Source organism: Capra hircus, chromosome 28, assembly GCF_001704415.2.
Source record: "Capra hircus breed San Clemente chromosome 28, ASM170441v1, whole genome shotgun sequence".
Classification (NCBI taxonomy): domain Eukaryota; kingdom Metazoa; phylum Chordata; class Mammalia; order Artiodactyla; family Bovidae; genus Capra; species Capra hircus.
The window spans coordinates 16740909-16766410 of NC_030835.1; the positions used below are offsets into that span (position 1 = coordinate 16740909).

Below are 25502 nucleotides of genomic sequence, written 5' to 3' on the forward strand. Positions count from 1 at the left end.
TTTCATACATATTTTCATCTCTAGAAGTTCCATTTGTTTATTGTTCTATTTTTCTTTATATCATGCTTATGTTTTTTCTTTTCTTTCCATGAATATAAGAATATATTCATAATAACTATTTTAAAATCTCTGTCTGTTAATTCCATCATTCCTAGGTCTGGTTCTGTCGACTAATTCCGGCCCCCACCCACAACCCTGCAGCTTCTTCATATGCCTAGTAATTTTTGACTGGAGATTAAACATTGTGACTTTTACATTGCTGAATGCTGGATTTTGTGGTATAGTTACTGCATATTAGCTTGATCCTCTTGAGTCTTTTAAGACAAATCTAGAGAATCCTTTATTCTAGAGCAAATTTGGCACTCCTTCCAAGTTATGCTTCTTCTGGGAGTCTCTACTGAATGTTCATGTAGTCAGTGATGCCTCTCCTCTCTAGCTGGAGAGAAGTCAAACGATTTCTGGCCCTGAGTGAGCACTAAGAGTTATTCATTTTACAGCTTCTGCTGCTGCTAAGTCGCTTCAGTCGTATCCGACTCTGTGTGACCCCATAGACGGCAGCCCACCAGGCTCCTCTGTCCACAGGATTCTCTAGGCAAGAATACTGGAGTGGGTTGCCACTTTCTTCTCCTTTACAGTTTCTGGTAATTGCTATCTCCTGGGAAGTTGTTATAGTCTGGCTTTGTGGCTTAGAATTTAACCAAAGCCTCAGGCTGTGAGCTAAAGCAATGTAAGGTTAATTTCACTTGCTTCTCTTTCCTCAGATCAAAGTCCTGTCTCGCTTATTGTCCAGTGTTAAAAACAGTATTTTCTTGTGTTTCTATCTGGTGTTCTAGCTGTTGACAGCAGGATAGCAATTCCCACAGCAGTTAATGCTTTGTGGATACATGATCTGAATTTTTACATAAAAAATAAAAAGCAGAGTCATAAATCTCGTATTTATTCTTTCCAAAAGGACAGTCTGAGTTTTCTAAGGAAAATGAGACCAAATAGTAATATAAAGTTAATACATAGTATGTACCATCTATAGTTTTCAATATCTAAAATAACTTGAAATTTTTGTCATTTTCTTTCTTGTTTTTAAAAGAATCCTCAGCCATCCATTGCTTCTTTAAAGTCAGAGACAGTAATGTTAGGGGAAGCACACTGATTGAAAACACCCACCACAGCCAGGCACCATAGTAACCATTTGTTTTACGACAGGAGGTTCTGGTAAGGAACAGGGAACTAATAAGACTCCACCAACCAGAAGAGTTCAGGAAAGGTCAAAAGGAGACACAACCTGTCTGACCACCTCCCAGAATCCTTCTCTCTGGCATCCATCTTGGCTGAACAAGGCGTGTACGACCAGGAAGGACTCTGAGTCAGAATGACTGGCTAAGGACAACCCAGAAACTAATCCCATCACCATAAAACCTGCAAACCATGTGGCAGAGCTGTTCTCCTGGGTTACCTTACCCTACTGCTCTCCACCTGGGTGCCCTTTCCCAATAAAATCTCTTGCTTTGTCAGCATGTGTCTCCTCGGACAATTCATTTCCGAGTGTTAAGACAAGAGTCCAGTTTCAGGCCCTGGAAGGGGTCCCCCTTCCTGCAACAGTAACATAAATATCCTTATTTGTTCTATAAGCAGTAATGATGATGGGGGTCATAAAATTAGGTGATTAACTTGTCTACCTGGTGTTCTCCCTCACCACCATCCAGTCTTCTTTCTACATGTGAAAATATTCAACCACAGATTTCAAGTAGTAGTCAGAGTTGAATTAAAATAAAAGATAGGAATCTGTGCATCTTAAACACATAAACTATGGGAGATTTCACTAATATATCAGTTTCATGGGTAACTGTTGTTTCAAAATAACTGAGACAAAATAAACAGACAAAATTAAGGTTTTTATCACTCAGTTTAACTTTTTCCTTTAAGATTATGAAGTTTTTAAAAGGAGTTAAATATGAAAGCTTTGAAAAACTTGGCATAGATAGCACATTTCAGAACTAACAAATCTTTAATATAATACCGCTTTTGAAATAAATCCCCAGGTCGCCTTCTTTCCCACGCACCTGATTGTAATGCAAATATTAGATTTCTTGTTTTGCAACCAGAGAATAACAATTACCAAAGTTCCTCAAGTTTAATAATATACAAAATGGCTGTTGGTTGTAGTGAAGTCACAATGGGAATTTACAAGCTAATGACAGCTGTCAGCTACTGTTCTCTAGAGTTAAATATTCTTTTCAAATGCAAATTGAAACAAGTAGCTTTTTGGTTGGTTAAAAAAAAATTTTGCTCTGATTTTCATTTCAATAAATAAGAAATAATCTAAAGTATGTTCTGGAGCAGTGTACCTCAAAGAAACCTAGAAATTATGGGGCATCCAATATAAATACTGAGAGAGAGAATATGACAACTGAAGTAGGAATAAAAATTAAAAGGCAAGGAATTTTCCAGAGTAAAAAGAGAACTGCAAGGACAACAGACATTGGGTTAAAGAAGTAATATATTAAATAAAATTTTTAAAAATGCTTGGGAGAATTACAGAAAAAGTCCTATAGTAAAAATGCTTGTTATTTAACTAGTTGTTAAAATTCATAGGAGGAAAATTAATCAGTGTTAAAAATAATTAGCAAAATCTCCTCTAAAATATATAATTTTATGAACACTGTGACTGAACACAAGTTTGTGTGCCTGATGCACAGAGAGGTCAAACAAACTGAAATGTCAAAGTCTGGTACAGAGAAAAGTTTATTGCAGGGCCAATCAAGGAAAATGGGTAGCTCAAAAATCCCAAACTCCCCAACAATTTAGGGGGAGAAGTTGTTTTTGTTTTTAAATACTATTAATTTATTTTTTAATTGAAGGATAATTGCTTTATAGAATTTTGTAGTTTTCTGTCAAACCTCAACATGAATCAGCCATAGGTATACTTATGTCCCCTCCCTCTTGAACCTCCCTCCCATCTCCCTCCCTTCCCACCCCTCTAGGTTGATACAGAGCCCCTGTTTGAGTTCCCTGAGACATACAGCAGATTCTCATTGGCTATCTATTTTACATATGGTAATGTAAGTTTCCATGTTACTTTCTCCATACATCTCACCCTCTCCTCCCCTTTCCTCGTGTCCATAAATCTGTTCTCTATGTTTGTTTCTCCACTGCTGCCCTGCAATTAAATTCTTTGGTACCATCTTTCTAGATTCCATATATATGTGTTAGTATATCTTTCTCTTTCTGACTTACCTTCACTCTGTATTATAGGCTCTAGGTTCATCCACCTCATTAGAATTGACTCAAATGCATTCCTTTTTATGGCTGAGTAATATTCCATTGTGTATATGTACCACAACTTCTTTATCCATTCATCTGTCAATGGACAGCTAGGTTGCTTCCATGTTGTAGCTATTGTAAATAGTGCTGCCATGAACATTGGGGTACATGTGTCTTCAATTTTGACTTACTCAGGGTATATGCATAGGAGTGGGATTACTGGGTCATATGGTGGTTTTATTCCTAGTTTTTTAAGGAATCTGGGGGAGAAGTTTTTATAGGCAAAGTCTGGGGTGAGGGCTGCAGGGTTTGTGACTTTCTTCTCACTGGTTGATGGTGAGGTAACTGGGTGCCCCAGGAATCATGTGCTCTGTCTGAAGTTACCATCTTTCACCTGGGTGAGGGCCTCAGTTCCTGCAGAAGAGCTCAAAAATATTATATGGATATACACTTAATTCATAAGATATGTATATACTGCCCCGAGGCTGCCCTATTGTTTTTTGATTGCTCCTCCCTCGTTTCTGCATTCCCTCTGCTCCCTGATTAGCAACTGTCTGAATCAGCCCTTTGGACCATAGAGGGCTGAATGAAGCCTATTTTCCATAAACAAGAAATGGGGACCCAGAAAGGATTTGTACACGGGAGACCCACAGGGTCTTGCCTGGTTTCAACAAACTGTATACCTCTTAAAGATTTATTATGAAAAAGGAAAAGGTATAATAAGTAAGCACATTTAGGGTGTTCTCTGCAGAGATACTTAGAACTGAACTTTATATGACAGATGATTCCAGTGGCTTATGACTTTGCCATCATCTGTTTCTTTTCTTTCTCTTTTTCTCTGCTATTCTGCATTAAGAATATGAGATACAATAACATAATTTTAGTGTTGGAAGGGTTAAAGAAATCATACAGACTATAAGGGCCGTTCTTCTAAGCTGCTGTTGCTTCGTCATGAAGTCGTGTCCAACTTTTTTGCAACCCCATTTCCTTTACCATGGGAAATGGTGCCATTTCCCTCACCAGGGAATCTTCGTGACCCAGGGATCAAACCCCTGTCTCCTGCATTGGCAGGCGGATTCTTTACCACTGAGCTAGTTGGAAAGCCTGCCCTTCTTCTATAGCTAAGAATAAAGAACAACAAGGTTAGATGATATTCCTAAGGTCCATCCATGTTGTCCCAAATGGCAAGATGTCATTCTTTTTTATGGAATATGCTATTGTACATATATGCCACCTCTTTATCCATTCATCTATCTGTGGACATGTAGGTTACTCTGATATCTTGGCTATTGTAAATAATGCTACAATTAACATAAGGGTGCATGTATCTTCTCAAATTAGTGTTTTTATTTTCTTCAAAAAAAATTCCTGGAAGTAGGATTGCTTAATCATATTATAGTAGTTCTATTTTTAATTTTTTTGAGGAATCTCCATACTGGTTTCCATAGTTGCTATACCAATTTACATTCCCACCTTTTCTTCACATTCTCCACAACACTGTTATTTCCTTTTTGGTAATAGCCATTCTGACAGGTATAAGTGATATCTCATTGTAGTGTGATTTGCATTTTTCTGATGATCAGTGATGTTGAGCATCTTTTCATGTGTCCGTTGGCTATCTGTATGTGTTCTTTGGGGAAACATCTATTTAGGTCTTTTGCCCAATTTTTAATCAGGTTGTTTGTTTATTTGATGTTGAATTGTATGAGTTCTTTAAATAATTTGGATATTAACCTCTTATCAGATAAATCATTTGCAAATATCTTCTCCTACTCAATAGGGTACTTTTCATTTTGTTGATAGTTTCCTTTGTTGTGCAAAAGCTTTTTAGTTTGAAGTGGTCCCATTGTTTATTTTGCTTTTGTTTACCTTCTCTGAGGATATATATCCAAAAAATATTGGTAAGACCTATGTCAAAAGTGTACTGCCAATGTTTTCTTTTGGTTATTTGGGGTCTTTCATGTTTCCATATGAAGTTTAGAATTATTTGTTCTAGTTCTGTAAAAAAAAAAAAAAATGCCACTGGTATTTTGATAGGGATTGCACTGAATTTGTAGATTACCTTGGGGAGTATGATCATTTTAACAAGATTAATTCTTCCAATCCATGAGCATGGTATATCTTTCCATTTGTTCATGTCATCCTGAATTTATCAAAGTCTTTTAGTTTTCTAAGTATTTACCTCCTTGGTTGGATTTACTTTTAGGTACTTTATTATTTTTGATATAATTATAAATGAGATTATTTTCTTAATTTCTCTTCTTGATAGTTCATTGTTAGTTTATAGAAACACAATAGTGTTTGCTTTTTTTTTGGCTGCACCATGTGACTTCTGGAATCTTAGTTCCCCACCAAGGATCAAACTTACCCCAACCCCTCCACCCCCCCTGCAGTGGAAGTGCAGGGTCCTGACCATTAGACTGCTAGGGAATTCCTGCAACAGATTTCTAGATATTAATTTTATACCCTGAAACTTTACTGAATTCATTTGTTAGTTCTTTCTTTAAAATTATTTATTTTTGGCTGTGCTGTACACAGGGTTTCTGTAGTTGTGTCCAATGAGGACTACTTCTCTTGTGGTGCATGGGCTTCTCATTGTGGTAGCTTCCCTTGCTGTGGGGCACAGGCTCTAGAGTGTGAGGGCTTCAGAAGTTGTGCTTCCTGGGCTCTAGAGGGCTGGCAGCATAGGGGTTGCAGCACAGGGGTTTAGCTGCCCCATGGCATGTGGAATCTTCCCAGACCAGGGATCGAAGCTGTGTCCCCTGCACTGACAGGCGGACTCTCAACCACTGAAACACCTGGGAAGTCTAGAATCATAAATTTAGTAGTTTGATAAATCCAGCTGTTGGGTCCTTCCAAGTGGCAATATAAATTAACTTAGTGAAATCAACTCTATATTTCACTGTGAACCTAAGGTGAATTAGTGTTTGTACAAATGAACCTCTCTCTCTGTAGAACTATGTAAAAAACAGTTAAGTGAAGTTATTACTAGGCTTAAATGATAAAATTTGTGAAAACAGTTAGAATTATAAACTTTTTTAAAAATATATGGTATTATTGGTTTTGGGCTTCCCTGGTGGCTCAGAAGGTAAAGAATCTGCCTGCAATGTGGGAGACCTGGATTTGAACCCTGGATCAGGAAAATCCCCTGGAGAAGGAAATGGCAACCCTCTCCAGTATTCTGGCCTGGAAAATCCCATGGAGAGAGAAGCCTGATGGGCCACAGTCCATGGGGTCACAAAGAGTCAGACATGGCTGAGCACCTGACACACATTATTGGTCTTATGTTAAATATGTCCACTACAAATTGGCACTTGCCAAGAGGCCTGGCATGCTGCAGTCCATGGGGTTGCAAAAGAGTCAGACATGACTTAGCAATGATTGAAGAATAATAACAATGACAACAAAGAGCACTGATAGTGACGAACAACAACAAGGGCTTTTGCCATCGGTTGAAGCCTATGAGGCTGCAGCTGTTGACCTTCAACACCCACTGAGGGAGTTTAGGGTGGAGTGAGGCTCTCTGTGAGCCAGAGAATCTGGTGAACAGGGCTTTAGATAGTTAGGTATTTTCAGGAACTGATTTCGTCATCCCAATTCTTGCATCTCTTCGTATCTAGAAAAGCACTAAATCATTAAATGACGATATCTGCTCCTCGTGACTAGTAGAAATCTTTTGTAAAGTAAGCGCTGATTGCAATGAACTCCCTCTTCACCTCTTTGGAATAGTTTCTCAGAGTTATCTGAGGAGCTGTCTCCCAGGCTGCAGTCCTCATTTTGACTCAAAACTTAATTTGCAACTCTCAAGTTGTGCATCTTTTTTTGTCTACAAATAGTAGAACAACCTATATAACTTTTGTTGAATCTGGTTCTTTTAAAATCTGTTTATGAAGATAAGTAAACTCTCATAAATGTCAAAAGCATTTGGGCTAAATAAAAAGTCATCCACATCCTTCATCTATTCATTCTGAGAATTAAATATTTTACATTGTTTTGTAAAAATAAAATCCTGTCCTAATTTAGTGCCCTAGCATTTTTTTCTTTTTTAAGAATAATTCTTTTCATGGTGCTGCTTTGAAAGTAACTTCATTAATCCTTGACTTTTGGCCCACTTTAATTTCTGGATGGTGTAAAGTGGAATATAATCCTAAAGTACAGAGAGTAAAGTGTAGCAGAAGAATTATAGATGTTGGAATCTCAGATTTGAAAACAGTTCCTGAAAATCTCAAATTCTACCACAGGAGACACCTTGAATGTATGGGCACATTATTGAATATACCCTTATCTCATTCACCTTACCTTTAATACAGAGATTCTAATAACTCACAAGGAGGCTGAGAAGATTCAATGAGGATATAGAAAAATGCTTTCCTTGGTAGTTTTTCTTGCTTTTTCTAAAATCTACAGTCTTAAAAACCAAAGTCTAAAGTCATACAAATTTCCATGAGAAAATTTCCAGTCAAGGCTTTAAACCCCAAGAGAACAAAAATGACATGTTCTACCGAGGGCAACAAGGAGAAAAAGAGCATAAATTATATAAACCAATTCCTGTTCCTAGGTATTTCTGTATAACAGACCTCCTTGACAACCTGAAGAAGGTATGGATTCCCCTCTTAGACCTATTTCCTGAAAAAATTCAAACAATTTATACATAAAAATTTTAGATACAACACATTTGTTGCATTGAAAAATTATTTCCTTCATATTAACTATTATGGACTGAATTGTGATCTCCCCAAATTTGTATTTTTGAAACTCTAATTCCCCATGTGCTTATCTGGAGATAGGGTCACTCAGAGGTAATTAAGGTTAAAGGAAAAGATAAAGTTAATCTGATAATCTGTTGTGCTAATCTGATAGCACAACAGCTATACATGAAGAGTAAGAGCTTTCCCCATACCTTCACTAGGTGGAAACACAGTGAGAAGGTGGCCATCTGCCAGCTAGGATCAGAGTTCTGATCAGAACGTAACCATGCTGACACCCTGATCTGGGAATTCTAGCCTCCAAAACTGTGAGAAAATAAATTTTTGTTGTTTAAGTTACAGTATTTTGTTATGGCAGACTATAAGTGAAAGACTAGTACACTGCCATATTTTAAAAATAAATGTTAACAAAAATTGAAGCATTTTTCCTCATTTTAAATAAATAAGTCATTTTTTTAAGAAATAAAAATTTACAAATTAAAACAGAAAATAAACTTTAATTCTATATAAAAGGATATTTCAATTATAAGACTGGTATTGTTTGGCTTGAATAAAAAGTCACATAATGGCTTGGTTTTGGAACATGCTAACTTGAATATTACCTTTAATATCTAAAAAGGTTGTGCCTTTCTGTTTTGATGAAAAGAAGCTGTAAAAACTCAGAGACTCTGGGAAAGGTATGTGGTAACACAGCTCTCATAGTTCACTTCGCCAGATAATGCTTGGCTAAGCATGTGTAAGGAACCTAAGATTTCTTCTAAGACTCTTAGAATTGAATTTATATCACTTTCTGTTTTGATGCAGTATCAACAGTGAAACGACTGGAAATCCAAGTTCCAATTTTAAGGTTTCTGAGTGGAAGTAATCTTCAAGAGCTCTAAGTTTTTTCTAATTCTTACAGAGAAACTGATAAACCTTTCCATTCATGACTAGCCTAGAGAGAAACTTTCTCCAGCAGCTGAAAAAATCACAAGGTTGTCTACTTCTTTCTATTTCAGAGCTACAGCTTGGTTAAAAGGGTTCATGAGTTTTCTACCAAGTATAAAATAATGACTGTAAGGTCTTGAACTGGAAGATTATGCTCATTCATAAAGGCCCAAATATCCCCCAAGTTAATCAAGACATAACTAAAAACACTCCCTTGTAATAAACTTTCTCTTCTCTTAAAAAGCAAAACTCCTATCCAAAGTTTAATCTAGCAAAGGAGAATTTATATTTTTATTCTTTTTCTCACAAAATCCTGTTCTCAAAATACTGACTACTTCTGTGGTAGCAGGCAAGGCCTCTTTTAGGGACGGTGGAAGTCTTCAATGCCAATGAAAAAAACCAATGCATTATTGCAATGGATAAAGCTCCTTTCTTCTCCGAGGTCATAAAAGCATGCATGCTGCTAAGTTTGGAAGATGTGCCATCTGTTCACAGAGTACCAAGATCTTTCTTAGAGAAAAAAAAAAAAATCCTGGTAGTTATTTTGGAAAAGAAATTTAACACTATTTCAAAGATGGTGATAGCCATTAGCGTTAACTGCTTTTCTAATTTCCATAAGAGATCACATATAAGGGATTTTTCTTTGTATCAACATGTATATTAACAGACACAATTGGAAACTAACTCCTTAAAACAATATCAGTAGTTTAACCACATCACATTCTGGAGGGAAATGACATAGTCTCCGATTTCCTCAAAACGTACTTCAAAATATTGAAATAAATGATAGCAATCCTAGAACGGATGACATCTGAATTGTGATATAAATTTACTCTGCTCCATACTAACCCAGTTTAAATACTGTCAGCACATAAGTTTAAACATCTTTCCAAGTTCATATGGTTGTTTTTCTTAGCAATGTGAAAGTCAATTTTATAAAAGCCTTCAAAAAGACTTTTGTGATGCAACAAGTTCAACCATATTTTGGTACTTCAAACTGAAACTCCTACTTACCAAAAAAAAGTTCAAACTGTAGGATATATTTTTAAAATGGCAAAATAAGTTGTTTCAGCTTTCCCAACCTCACATCTAGGTTGGTGAGAAATATGCCCACATTAAAACACTGAGGTTTTCTGTTTCTATCATTTTTTGTGGTTTTATTACTTGTGTTTCCTTTTTGTTGTTAGGTTTTTAAAAGCTAGAAGGAAAGACAGTGGTGGGGTATGTTTATGCCCTCAATATAAATGATGACAATAAATATAGAATTTCCAACTGTATATGAATAGCCATTAATAATAAAACATGATTTTAAAAAATCCACCCTTTCCCACAAAATTATTTTAAAAGTAATGTGAAAATTTCTGGAATATATAAAGAACGCATACAAATCAATACTAAGACAGTCAATTATTTTAAACAGGCAAAAAGTTTGGCACTTCATTGAAGAACATATTTTAATGGTTAATGAGTACATTAAAAGATGCCCAATATCTTGATTGTCAGTGAAATGCAAATTAAAACCTCCATGAAATAATACTACAAATCCACTAGAATGTCTATTATCTAGAAGTGTGACTATACCAAGTGTTGGGGAGGTTATAGGGAGACTGGAAAACTTAAATACTGCTGGTAGGAATGCAAAGTGGGACAGCCACTTTGGAAAACAGTTTTGCAGTTTCTTAAAAAGTTAAGTACATGATGAAAGAAACTGAAGACCACACAAACAGTTGTACAGATAAGCTGTGTTCTTAGACTGGAAGAATCAACACTGTTAAAATGACCATATTACCCAAGGCAACGTACAAATTCAATGCAATCCCTGTCAAATTACCAGTGACATTTTTCACAGAACTGGAAGAAAAAAGTTTTTCATTTGTAGGGAAATACAAAAACTCTGAATAGCCAAAAACAATCTTGAGAAAGAAGAATGGAGCCAGAAGACTCAAGCTCCCTGAATTCAGACTATACTACAAAGTCACAGTCATCAAAACAGTATAGTACTGGCACAAAAAGAGACGTATAGATCAAGGGAACAGGATAGCAGGCACAGAAATAAACCCACACACTTAACGGTCAATTCATCTATGACAAAGGAGGCAAGAATACAATGGAGAAAAGACAGTCTCTTCAATAAGTGGTGCTGGGAATACTGGGCAACTACATGTAAAAGAGTAAAATTACAACATTCTCTAACACGATATACAAAATTAAACTCAAAATGGATGAAAGACCCAAATATGAGATCAGATACTATAAAACTCCTGGAGGAAAATTTAGGCAGAACACTCTTTGACATAAATCACAGCAATATTTTTTTGGATCCACCTCCTGGAGTACTAAAAACAAAAATAAACAAATGGGACCTAATTAAACTTAAAATTTTGCACAGCAAAGGAAATCATAAACAAAACAAAAAAGACAATGTACAAAATGGGAGAAAATATCTGCAAACAAACTGGCCAAAATGGGCTCAATTTCCATAATATGCAAACAGCTTGCATACCTCAATACAAAAAAAAAAAACCCCCACCCAATAAAAAAAGACGGGCAGAAGACCTAAATAGGCATTTCTCCAAAGAAGACATACAGATGGCCAAGAAGCACATAGAAAGATGTTCAACATCACTAATTATTAGAGAAATGCAAATTAAAACTACAATGAGGTACCACCTCACGCTATAAATAATAAATGCTGGAGTGGGTGTAGAGAAAAGAGAACCTCCTATACTCCTATACTGTTAGTGCAAATGTAAATTGGTGCATCGGTGATGGAGAACATTAAGGTGGTTCCTTAAAAAAGTAAAATAGAGTTTCCATAAGTTCCAGCAATCCTACTCCTGAGCGTATATAAGGGAAAAATGAAAACTCTAATTTGAAAAGATACATGCACCCCAACATTCACTGCAGCACTGTTCACAGTAGCCAAGACGTGGAAGCAACCTAAATATTCATCAACAGATGAGTGGATAAAGACGTGGTGTATATGTATATATACACATACACACATAATGGAATATTACTCAGCCATAAAAAGTTTAAACAATGCCATTTGTAGTAACATGGATGGGTCTAGAGATTATTGTACTAAGTGAACTAAGTCAGACCAAAACAAATACTGTATGATATCATTTATATGTGGAGTCTAAAAAATGCAAATGAACTTATTTACACAATAGAAATGAACTCACAGACATAGAAAACACACTTGCACCCAAGGGGAAAGAGGGGGAAGGATAAATTGGGAATTTGCAATTAAGAGATACAAACTACCATATATAAAACATAAAAAACCTAGGACCTATTGAATAGCACAGGGAACTATATTCAATACCTATAATAACAAATAATAGGAAAATCTGAAAATAATATACATATGTCTGTATAACTGAATCACTTTGCTGTACACATGGAACAGTATAAATCAACTATACTTCAATAAAGAAATTACGCATATACTTACCATATGACCCAGACATCCCACTCCTAATATCTACTCAAGAGATATAAAGGCATAAGCAAATGTTGATAGCAGTATTACTCTTAATAGTCCAAAATGGAAAACAATCCAAATGTTTTTCATTTGGTGAATGAAAAACTAAATGTGCACTTCGTTTATTTCCATATATTAGAATTCTACTCAACAATAAAAACAAAGAACTTCAAACCATGCTGCTGCAATATGGGCAAACCGCAAAAGCATTAGGATATGTAAAAGAGGTTAGATGCAAAAGACTACATATTGAATGAGTCCATTTATATGACATTTAAAAAAAGGTTTAACTACAGAGAGACAAAGCAGATTAGCGTTGGCCTCAGATTAGTGTTTGCCTAAACCTTAGGGTTGGAGCAGGGACTGGTTGCAAAACAGGAACAGGAGAACATTTTGGGGTAAGGAAATAGTCTAAAGCTGGATTGTTATTATGCTTGCATGATGTTACATGAATTTTATGGTACATAAAATACATATAAATAAAGCTTTTTCAAAAGTAATGGGACAAAAAAACAAAAAAAACTAGGGCATATATCTAGTTACTTAGGTTAAGAATTTATATATATTATCTATATTTGGATTAAACAGATGATTGTTTATTATTAACCAAGAATTTTGATAACTGTTCATTGCTAAAATTAATTGCCCTCAAACAATTTTTGTAAGGAAATTTTATATTTTTTATTAACTACAAAACAACATTTCTTTCTATCACAGCTCTCAATACAAGGCTAATTAAGTAGCATTACATTTCTGGATAGAGGAATGAAGGCAGCTAGGGAGACTATTTTTCTTGCTCTTATTCAACTTACCTACAGTGAAGACATGTCCTGGCTTACTGCATTTAAAACTATCAGGACAACTCTGGTTGTCCTCGATGTATTTTCAAAAGTATCCTGGGTTGGGTGATAAATTATATAGTCAACCTGTCTATAGCAGAACTGTTCTCATCCTTCAGTTCAGTTCAGTTCAGTTCAGTTCAGTTCAGTTCAGTCGCTTAGTCGTGTCCGACTCTTTGCAACCCCATGAATCGCAGCACGCCAGGCCTCCCTGTCCATCACCAACTCCTGCAGTTCACTCAGACTCGCGTCCATCGAGTCAGTGATGCCATCCAGCCATCTCATCCTCTGTCGTCCCCTTCTTCTCCTGACCCCAATCCCTCCCAGCATCAGAGTCTTTTCCAATGAGTCAACTCTTTGCATGAGGTGGCCAAAGTACTGGAGTTTTTTCATTATTATGAAGGGGAACCCCTGAAAGTTTTGAAAGCCTTTAAATAGGCTATAAACCATGCAGTCATAAAAATTTCATTTTTATGAAATTTTACAAAGGAGGAGGAGAGACAAAGCAAATTAGCGTTTGCCTCAGATTAGTGTTTGCCTAAACCTTAGGGTTGGAGCAGGGACTGGTTGCAAAACAGGAACAGGAGAACATTTTGGGGTAAGGAAATAGTCTAAAGCTGGATTGTTATTATGCTTGCATGATGATACCTGAATTTTAGGTACATAAAATACAGTCATTTTACAAAGGAGGATCTGGGGCATAGAGAAATTAAAATGAGAAGCCCTAAATCACATTGCTTTGATTAAGGTTTTAACACTACCACACACACCACTCTTTATACAATAAAAGTTTTTGTTGGATAAGCACATTTTTCTCTTGGAGGTAATAATTATTACTATCTCCATTTCACATATAAGGCAGGAGGTTTTAACAAGGCAATTATTTTGTCTAAGATTAAACCATGGCTTAAAAGTGAAAATTGGGATGCAAATCTTGATTACAAAGCTAAACACAACCTCTAAGCATAATGCCTCTCATCAAAGGGACCGTGGGCCTGGGTATAGGGATGTGCGTGCGCATGTGCACAGTGTGGCCAAAGTAGTTCTTGAGCTGAGGTTCATGAGACCAGGGTTGAGAGAGCCTGTATCACTAAGAAATTATATGTAACATTGCCTATGTGTATGTAAAATTTTCTTCTAGAGAGAGAATGTAAAGCTTTTAGCAGATCCTCAAAAGTATTTATGACACAAGAAAAATTGAGAACCTTCTAGATTGCTTTGGTAGGGAGGTTAAACATTTAAGATACTCTATATTTTACAACAGCTATCATAGTCATAACTAGAACATTTTGTCCAACAACAAAATTAATAGGCAATTACTGAGAGGCAGTATATATCTTATATATTATACATAATATTTGTGTGTGTGTGCTCAGTCTTGTCCTGACTCTTTGCGACCCTCTGGACTATAGTCCACCAGGTATATAATGTAGTATTTTGGATTTTGTACTTTTTTTAAAAAAAGAGGATCAAGCCCTCATTTGATATATTAATAGAACATGACCCAGTAGCCATGACAGTAGTGAAGAATGAATGATGGGAGAGATGCTTACTACTGGTGGCTAAATTCTGCTGAAGTAGCTGTGCGTTAAACAGAGTTTTCTTATATGCTATACCAGCCTAAAGTAAGATTAATTTAGAAGTACTAAATAAGAAAGGTACATAAATTGAGAGTAGAAAGGACAACAAATTTCATTAAATCAAATAATTTTCTGCTTCTGTTTCTTGATAAGTAATACAAGTTGATTTTCTTAAGAAGGACAATAGTATTCGTAGGAATTTTGGGAGCAACTCTTTTTTTCAAAAGTATGTATCATTTTACCTTTGTAAAAATATTGTCTTCAATCCTTCATACAACATAGAGGCAACATACTAGCATTTATATCCTGGGATAACATTCAGCCAGACACACCAGTACAACTTTACTATTGTTAAATCATTGAAAGACATGGAAACTGACCCCAGTATTCTTGCCTGGAGAATCTCCATGGATAGAGGAGCCTGGTGGGCTACAGTCCAGGGACTGCAAAGAGTCGGACATGACTGAGCGACTAAGCACAGCACGTAGCACATACAGATTGGTACACAGGATAATGATAACTGTATTACATGATATAATTAATAATAAAAATTTCAATATAAAATCACTAGTTCAAATTATTCGCCACTGAATATCATAATAAAACTGGTACAAGAGTCCTGTTGGAATGTGACTTAGTTATCACTGAACATATATAACTTAATGAATATATATTTATTGATACTGACACCAAATATTTAACAATTTTAGACAATATTATTAAAACAAGAAGTTTCTAAGTGAAATGCTTCAGCAAAAGCTGAGAGGATTCATCACTATGAACAATATGTTTATACTGGAGAAATTCTCTCTTTATTGAAACTCTCCAATTGTTTTGATTCTGGCCTATTTTTTAGGAAAAATAAATTTGTATGTCAATCTGAGAGTGGGAAACAGTGAGAAAGGAAAAAAAAAAAAAGCACTGGACATTAAAAAAATGTGCCATAACTCACCATCAGAGGGCACAACAGTACTGCAATAAACAACTCCCAAATTAGGCCAAGAAGAGAGCCTCTGGTGTACCTAGAAAACACAAAAAGACACATCCATTGTCAGGGCACACAACAGATGTTATATGCATATGGGTATGAATATAATAAATAATAGCTTTAAAATCATTTAAATAGTATGTATCCTTTAGTGGAAGAGTTTAAAAATCCAGATAAAGGAAAAGTCTCTCAAACTCTTTTCATCCTAAGATGTTAGTGATACATTTTGGTTTATTTCAAGATTTCATACAAACACATTTACACACACACACACCCCCCCATACAAACTGTTTTTTTTTCATCTAGTTTTTTAAACACTTAGTACTGGTTTTAAGCACTGTCAAGTCTAAACAAAACTTTGTTTCTTGTTCCTCTTACTAGTTTTTAGACCTGGATTTCCTTTATGTCTTTTACTAGGTCTAAGACAGTTATTAAACAGCTATATCACTACTCTACTGTTATTGGGTAGACATCTAGTCTTTCTGTTTACTCTCCTTTTTTCATTTTAATTTGGTCAGGCAACTTCACTTCTGGAATCTTTAATCGTTATCATCTTCTGAATATTAGAGGGAACTCACACTAATATCCACCTTTACTACTTCCTCAAAGAGTAGTGTCACTGTAAATTTAGGTTTAGAATTTAGGCTCTCACAATTAAACTAAGTTTCAGAAAGATTATTGAATACGTTTCTGAGTTGCTAAATGCTTAATTTATTCCCTTGTACCTTTTAATTTCCTAGCCTCAAAAAGTATTAAAGGAGGAAGAAAAGAACACATTAACGGACTAAAACCCAACATATTAGCCTCAGAGCCAGATATTATATTCCACTCCAAGAATCCAAACAAAAATAATTTAGGACTCTAAGTCAATGCATACCTAACAAGACTATGGTGTATAACAGACATCTTTCAAGTTAGTATCATAAATTCCTACCTCTTACCAGCTTAAGAAAGCATGCAGAATGCAAGACTGTTTTCTAAAAATGAAAAAAACCACTTAAATCACTTGAGACTTCATGGCTGATCATTACACATTAATGTTTTGATGCCGTCATTGAGAATCTTTAAGCTAATATACATGACAACTTTAGTGTAGACTGCCACTTTCAGATTTTTTTTGGTCTCAAAATATTTAGTTTAACTCAATTTTACTCAGAGATCCAAGAAGGCACTGGTTAAATACAGGTGTGCTGAGAAATCCTACAATCCTAATCCTTTGCTTCAACACTTTTAATGGGGACCAAAGAATCCTTAGCTCCATAAGGATGTTTTGAAAAAGAAGATGAGTCCAAACTCATTCTACAAATGAGAAAACTGAGACTCAGAGAGGGAACGGGACTTACAAAGAGCCACATCTCAGAATCAGGATTAGAACCCAGGCCTCAATACTGCTATCCATCTTTTGCAAAAAATACAGAGGGCCTGGATCTCGTCCTCTGTAGGTCTCAACTGGCTCAACCGTAACTATAGATGCTTTGTTGTTGTGCAGTATCTAAGTTGTATCCAACTTTGTGACCCCGTGGACTGCAGCACGCCAGGCTTCCCTGTCCTTCACTCTCCTGGAGTTTGCTCAAGTTCATGTCCATTGAGTCGGTGATCCATTTCATCCTCTGCTGCAGCTCTTCTCTCCTCCTGCCCTCACTCTTTCCTAGCATCAGGGTCTTTTCCAATGAGTCGGCTCTTTGCATCAGGGGGCCAAGATATTGGAGCTTCGGCTTCAGCATCAGTCCTTCCGATGAATATTCAGGATTGATTTCCTTTAGGATTGACAGATTTGATCTCCTTGCTGTCCAAGGGACTCAAGAGTCTTCTCCAGCCCCACAATTCAAAAGTATCAATTCTCATGATGCTTAGCTATGGTTTAACAAGATGCTTTTATTTAAAATGTTTAAGTTATCTTATTTAGTTAGACCAGAAAAAGCAAGTCTATGATATAAAATTCAAAAGAACAAAAACTAAGTAAAAAATTAATTATTTTACACAAAATATTGGTCTTCCTCCCATCTTTGTGGTCCAGCTGCTCAGTTCTCCTCTCCAGAGAACTCTTCCATGGCCTCTATTTTCTCAGGTTTAAATCTTTGATTCATTAGGAATTAATTTTGTTAAATCTGGAGAGTCTATCAGACACTATTATATATATACATAAGTGTGTGCATATATGTCTAAGCATTTGTGGAGATTTTTAAAAATGCAAATGGTAGCATGCTATAGTCCCATTAGTCATTTGTCCCTTTAATACATTATAATAATAATAATGTTGTCTGTCAATAGACACATGATACTTGATTCTCCCTGGTGACTCAGATGGGAAAGAACCTGACTGCAATGCAGGAGACCTGGGTCAATCCCTGGCTCAGAAGATCCCCTGGAGGAGGCATGGCAACCCACTCTAGTATTCTTGCCTGGAGAATCCCATGGAGTCCGACACAACTAAACATGAAGCAACTAAACATGAGCATGATACTTGAATGAATATCCTTACATGTGGGCACAGACATCTGAGAACAAAATACTTCAAGAGAGAGTGCTAGGTTAAAGATACATGCTCTGCAACTTTTGAAAGCTATTATCAAATTGCTTTTCAAGGGGGTTATATGAATTCACATACCTATCAAATATACTCTAATTCACTAAATGAGTATGTGGTCTCTATGCCCTCCTAAACAATGGACTATTATCAAACTTTGTTATGTTGCCAATATTGCAGGTGAACAGTATTTCACCACAACTGTAATTTACATTTTTTTGTATTGAGTGATAATTTATACATATTTTAATCTAAGAGTTAGTTGAATTTGTTTTCCTATGCACAAAGTATTTACATCTTTTCCAAGTTTTTGAATCTCAATCTTGGTCTCAAATATTATTTTGTAGAAAGTCTTTAAATATTAAGAAAATTACCTCTTGGTCAACCAAAAACCCCTTGGTTATAAAAATTCCCTTGTTTTTATTTTTACTTTGTTAACGGTGTTTTTGTAAGAACACAATTTTCATGTTTTAAGAGTCAAACTTTTCAATCTTTTCTGTGTGGTTTGAGGGGGCCTGTGTCATGTATCTTACCAGGTTTCCCTACTTTGAGAATATTATAAAATTCTTCCATGGCCTCTATTTTCTCAGGTTTAAATCTTTGATTCATTAGGAATTAATTTTAGTCAGTTAAGAAGTAGCAATCCAACTTACCTCTAATGAAAACTGTCGTTTTCCCTTTCATTTCTTGATTGGCTGAACTTCATCTTATAGAGGTAGGACTCATGACAGCTGAATTCCCTACATGTTGGCATGTTAAAAAGTGTTTGTCTTTGCCTTTATACTGAATGACTATTGTACCAGCTATACTTTGTATGCACCAGCTATACTTTTGTTCTAGGACCTTTGTAATAATAGCTAGTCCTCTACTTAGCATACTGTTTCTCCAGATAACTCCCCCCAACTCCACGTTTTTCTTTTACTGATTTTTTTTTACTGGAGTGTAACTGCTTTACACTGTTGTGTTAGTTTCTGTTGTACAATGAAGTGAATCAGCTATATGTATATATGTATCCCCTCTGTCTTGAACCTCCCTCCCACCCCACTATTTCACACCTCCAGGACATCACAAAGTACCAAGCTGAGTTCCCTGTGCTATACAGCAGGTTTCCAATAGCTATCAATTTTACACATGGTAGTGTATATATGTCAATCTTACTCTCTCAGTTCATCTTGGATTTGTTTATTTTAAATGACGTATTTGGACAGCTTGTTAAAAAACTGGAGTTTCACTACTTAACATCATTTCTGTCCTGCACCCTTCCAGCTTTTGTTAGTTATATCATTACTACATTGTCAAAGTTTTAAATATTCATACTCTGCTTTGCAAAATCTAATCTTCACATTTGTTTTAGTCTTAATTTTATACATCAGTGGACTCTATGTATACTACCAATACTTTAGATGTTATTTTCCCTTTCATTTCTTGGTTGGCTGAACTTCATCTTCTAGAGGCAGGACTCATGAGAGCTAAACTCTCTAAATGTTGGCATGTTAAAAAATGTTTGTCTTTGCCTTTATACTGAATGATTATTTGGAGTGGCACAAGATTCCTAAATTAATCTTTCTTTGAGGACTTCATTGGTAAAGTGTGAGTGTTCACTGCTACTTTGGAGAAGTCTGAGGGCAGCCATTATTTTGGAGAATCAAGCTCTTTCAGCTTTGTTGGAGATCTGCAACCATCCCACAGGCATCCTCTCTTGAAGTCTTCTCACACATTTATTTGACCTTCACTAGATCTGAGTCAGAGAAGGCAATGGTACCCTACTCCAGTACTCTTGCCTGGAAAATCCCATGGACGGAGGAGCCTGGTAGGCTACAGTCCACAGGGTTGCTAAGAGTCGGACATGACTGAGTGACTTCACTTTCACTTTTCACTTCCATGCATTGGAGAAGGAAATGGCAACCCACTCCAGCGTTCTTGCCTGGAGAACCCCAGGGACGGGGGAGCCTGGTGGGCTGCCGTCTATGGGGTCGCACAGAGTCGGACACGACTGAAGCGACTCAGCAGCAGCAGCAGCAGCAGCAGCAGATCTGCAGTCGTTCTTCATATATTGTGCTTTGGGATTGCAGAGATCTCGCTGGTTGTACTGAAGATGGAGTTTCTTATTCTTCTTCCCCCAAGAGAGGGAGAAACTGCTGCCCTTTATTGGGCTATCATTTATTCAAGAGGTAACTTTTTAATATGAACTTTTTCAAACTTACACAGAAGTAGAAAACATAGTATGGTGAATTTCTTCCATTCACCCATCACCTGCTTCTGTATTTACCAAAATTTTGTCAAACCTGGTTCATCTATATCCACCCAGTTTTTTCCACAGAGTATCTTAAAGGAAATTCCAAACATCATACTCCTTTACCCGAAAATATTTCAGTATACATCTTCTAGGCCATTTTAAAACAGGAAGTCCTCTATTTTAAAGATTATCAACAATAATAAATAATGTGTTTGTGAGGCAGAGAACTAAATAAAAGCATGGCTGTTTATCCACCTGCTTTTGTAAATGAAGTTTTACTAGAACACAACCAAACTCATTTATTTACTTACTATCTAGAGCTCATTGACCCACTTTGACACAACAACAGAAGAACTGAGTGGCTGTGCAGTTGCAGCAGAGTTGGGTAGTTGCAACAGAGACCATATGACCCACAAAGCCCCAAATATTTGTCATATGGCCCTTTAAGAAAATGTGTGCTGACCTCTGCTGTAGAAGCCTACCTCCACTGTTCTGAGAGAGGTCACTTTCCCAAAGTCCTTCCCAGTCACTTCTATAATGACATTGACAATTACACAGCATTACTTCTTAAGTGTTCACACACACACATAAGTCCTTTTTTTCCTTTAAACCTTTTGATAGCCTATAGTCTAATAAGGACACTAGGACAAAACATATTTTGTTCTTGCCTTTTTTCTTTGAAATATGGCAACAATAAGAACAACAAACAAAAGCAAAACAAAGACCTAAAAAATAAATAAAAGGAATGTAAGTATTCAAGACCAAAGAGGCATTGGTATTCTAAACTGTATTCCATGTGTCTCCTAGATTGAATATATGTTGCTGTTTAAACTGTATATTCTTAATAAATCACAAGAAAATACGAAGAGTTTAATAAATACGTGATTTGTGCTGAATGTTTTAAAAATATGTCAAAAAGTTAAAAAAAGAAAAACATTCAGGTAAATAGCATGCATTATTCACATATTTAAATTTCATAGGCAGAGAACAAGATTAAGGTTAAGAAATAAATATTCAGAATGAATAGAAATCATCAGAGAAAAAGTAAACCTCTAGGCAATCAATGCCAAATAAACACAGTGATGTGGTGCCAACATGGTCCCTTGAAAAGAAAACACAAGTTTATATCTTTGGCATGAAATAGTCTGTACCTTTGATAAGTATTTTGAGAACCTTTAGGAAAAATTGGGGCTTCTAGTGAAACTAAAGGAAGGCATAACATCTGCCCTGGTATTATAACCATCACCCTTAAATCCTAACCCCAGGAAAAGAAAAATGCTAGCATTATTAAGTTAGAGTCCGACTACAAAATACTATAACTTTATTTTCCCAAGTCATAAGATTTAAGATAATTTTAAAAATCAAACTTTTGAATTATAAAAATATATCTCATGGCCCTAGAACAAATTACTAAATTTAAGTCAAAACTAACTTTCAAATCCTTTAGTTCTATGATTTATGCGATTCTCCTACATGTACCATTCATTGTTCAGAAGAGCAAACTTAGCAACATATTCCTGCCAGCAACTTGGGAAGACTGTCAAATCTAAACATCCTGTCAATAATCGGTAAATATTCAGTCAGTTGGACATTGAAGCAGAAGCTGGGAAACAGAAAAAATAAAGAGAGAAAGAGAGAAAAAAAGAAAGAGGAAAAAGGTACTTCCATATTAACCCAGTTCCCTTTGTTTACAAAAATCTTGGGACCTAATTTTATTAGGAAGTAAATATTTGTTACCTGTGTCAAATACTAAATATATATATATATACTATATATATACATACATATACATATATATACTTATCCATGGCTAAAACCAACTTATAAATAGCCTCACTATTATCATGAGTTTAGATATGTCAAATGATATTCCCCTTTTACATTTCCCCTTGTAACAGGGAAGCTTAAAAGAATGGACCCTTTCAATACATGCTTCAAAAGTTTCTCTTCTTAAAAAACGTCTCTTTTCTTTAAGACCAGAGTACCCAGGTTTCAACAACTTTTCCATACCTTTAAAATCCAGTGCTTACATGTATACTAGGATTAACAGTGTAAAAGTATTTTAGTTGTTCTAAAGCAAAACACCCCTGAGTTGGGAAGATCCCTTGGAGAAGGAAATGGCAACTCACTCCAGTATTCTTGCCTGGGAAATCCCACGGACAGAGGAGCCTGGTGGGCCATAGTCCAGGGGTCACAAAAAGTCAGACACGACTTAGGGACTAAACAACAACAACAAGCAAGGCACACCTATACAGTGTCTACGATTTGGCATCAGTTTTTATCCATATCCTTGATATAATAAAACCATTGAAGCATTGCATCACCAATAATTTCTCACTATTTTAATATATATACTAAAATAAGACTTCAAATCCTCAAGATCTGATATAGGAGGAAATGCTGCAGTTAAAGAGTTGGGGCCAGCTGAAATCTTGATTCGACCCCAAAGTCTCAGTTTCCCCAGTTGTTAAAAGAGAAACAGCAATGACAATAAAACTATTTCACAAGGCTGATTTCACTTAAGGATAAATAAAAGTATAAATATGACCATGTTTGAATGACTAACCTTCTATGAAAATTTTAAGACATTCAGAAATATAAATTCTGAACAGGGACCTCCCTGGAGGCCCTATGCTTCTAGTGTGTGTGTGGCGCGCGCGCGAGTGGTGGGGGGTGGGGGGGCGGCGGTGCGAGGAGAGGCTGGGTTCAATCCCTTGTTTGCGAACTAAGATTCCACATACCATGTGGTGTGGCCAAAAGAACAAAGGACAACCCCCTCCCCCTATCCAAAAAAAAAAAATCTAAAAACAAATCAATCTCTTTAAACACCTTATTTACAAGAATTTAATTAATTTAACACCTTTCAAAAGTCAGAACTATCACTAAACAAAGAGATTGTTGTTGTTCAACCTCTAAGTCATGTCTGACTCTTCTGCAACACCACGGACTGTAGCCCGCCAGGCTCCTCTGTCAATGGGATTTCCTAAGCAACAATACTGGAGTGGGTTGCCATCTCCTTTCCTAGGAGACGCATACCATACAATATAACACCTTGTGATGTTAAAGCTAGAAATCTGAAGGTTTAAAGAGAACCTCTTCAGAAAGCACTATTAAAAACATTTAAAGGGTTACAAGGCATATTTTATTCTTCTCTCAATAACTCACCAAGGAAACAAAGTTTCTGATACAGTTTAAGTGAAAGTGGTAATTATATTCTGTAAGCTAAATTACATAACACAGTTTAATATTAGAAAATTATTTTGTCCTTGAATGTTATTTTAAATAGTTCCTACATTTTATTATAACGTTGACAATATTTCCCCATTAGAATATATTGTTCTTCATATTGAAAGTCATGATTCAATTTATATACCTTTGACCTTCAAGAGAATTTCACATCTACAAAACAAGGCAATATGAAAGGCTTTCGTTGTATCTTTCAACATCAGTTTTCTAATTAGGAAATCAAATCTAGCTTCCAAATTATCAATAAGGTATTTAAAAAGTAATACTTGTTCAACAACTCACAGTGCTTTGGGGATCGAATGTATATAAAGATACACTTATAGAATAACAAGTGTGCACGTGTGCTAAGTTGCCTCAGTCATGTCCAACTCTTTGCGATCCTATGGACTGTAGCCTGCTGGGGTCCTCAGTTCATGGGGTTCGCCAGACAAGAAAACTGAAGTGGGTTGCCATGCCCTCCTCCAGGAGATCTTTCTGACCCAGGGATCAAACTTGTATCTCCTACATCTCCTGCACTGCAGGCGGGTTCTTTATACTAGCGCCACCTTGGAAGCCCATGTAATAGCATGCTGCTGCTGCTGCTAAGTCCCTTCAGTCGTGTCCGACTCTGTGCGGCCCCATAGATGGCAGCCCACCAGGCTCCCCCGTCCCTGGGACTCTCCAGGCAAGAACACTGGAGTGGGTTGCCATTTCCTTCTCCAGTGCATGAAAGTGAAAAGTGAAAGGGAAGTCGCTCAGTCGTGTCCGACCCTCAGCGACCCCGTGGTATAATAGCATACATGTATATAAACGCACTTAGTCACAAAATCTTCACTGCTGATCTAACAACAGACTAAAATAATCAGAGCATTCAAACCTTAAACATAATTAATTATATATCATATCATTCAACATAATATGAATTGACATAAAGGTCATTTTTAAATCCAAGTAAATACAAATATCAACCCACTCCAGTATTCTTGCCTAGAGAACTCCATGGACAGAGGAGCCAGGCAGGCTACAGTCCATGTGGTCACAAAGAGTTGGACATGACTGAGTGACTAACACACACCACATTTTTAATGGTATCAAGAAATGTTCAGTCTTCCCTGGTGGTCCAATGGTTAAGACCACATTTCCAATGCAAGGGGCGTGGGTTTGATTCCTGGTTAGGGAACTAATATCCCACATGCCTCACAGTGCAAGCAAAAAAAACAGTTTTAAAGAAATTCAATTAAAAAACGCTCATTAAATTATCTTAAATTAGCTTTTGAAATATATATCTAAGTTCTAAACTTGAAAATATTACCAGAATTTCTAGTATATCACTATTTATTGTTAATTTAGTATGAATTAAATTAATTGATAAACAATGTTTCTAGTTAAGATTTTGGTATCACCTCAAAATTACAACCTATAGTTTATACTGGGTAAGAACTAGAATCTAATATCTGCTAAAATCTCACTGTGTAGTCAAAACCCTTAGTATCTGAGGCAATTCTACACCTACACTCAGAATGTGCTTACACCCTAATGGTTGCTACATTTTCCTTAATGGATGCAGCTTTACTCTCTTGGATCTCAAGACAGACATGTTAATGATATGAAGGCATTTCTGCTTTTCTTAAGTGACAATCTGCCTTTCCCACAGAGAACTGGGAAGTTCTTTTCTATTTGGTTCCTTTCCTTCTATTTATTAAAAACCTACACTCTTAAGAAAAGT

The 25502-nt window shown here is 36.2% G+C and overlaps 1 protein-coding gene across 1 annotated transcript in view; it reads right to left on the reverse strand.

Moving 5' to 3' along the window:
• The window catches only part of MCU (mitochondrial calcium uniporter), a 188617-nt gene that overhangs the window by 29820 nt on the left and 133295 nt on the right, over positions 1–25502 (reverse strand). The window contains exon 2 of the mRNA XM_018042485.1: positions 15753–15822. Within this exon, the coding sequence (XP_017897974.1) occupies positions 15753–15822 (70 nt within the window). The remainder of the gene's footprint in view (positions 1–15752; positions 15823–25502) is intronic.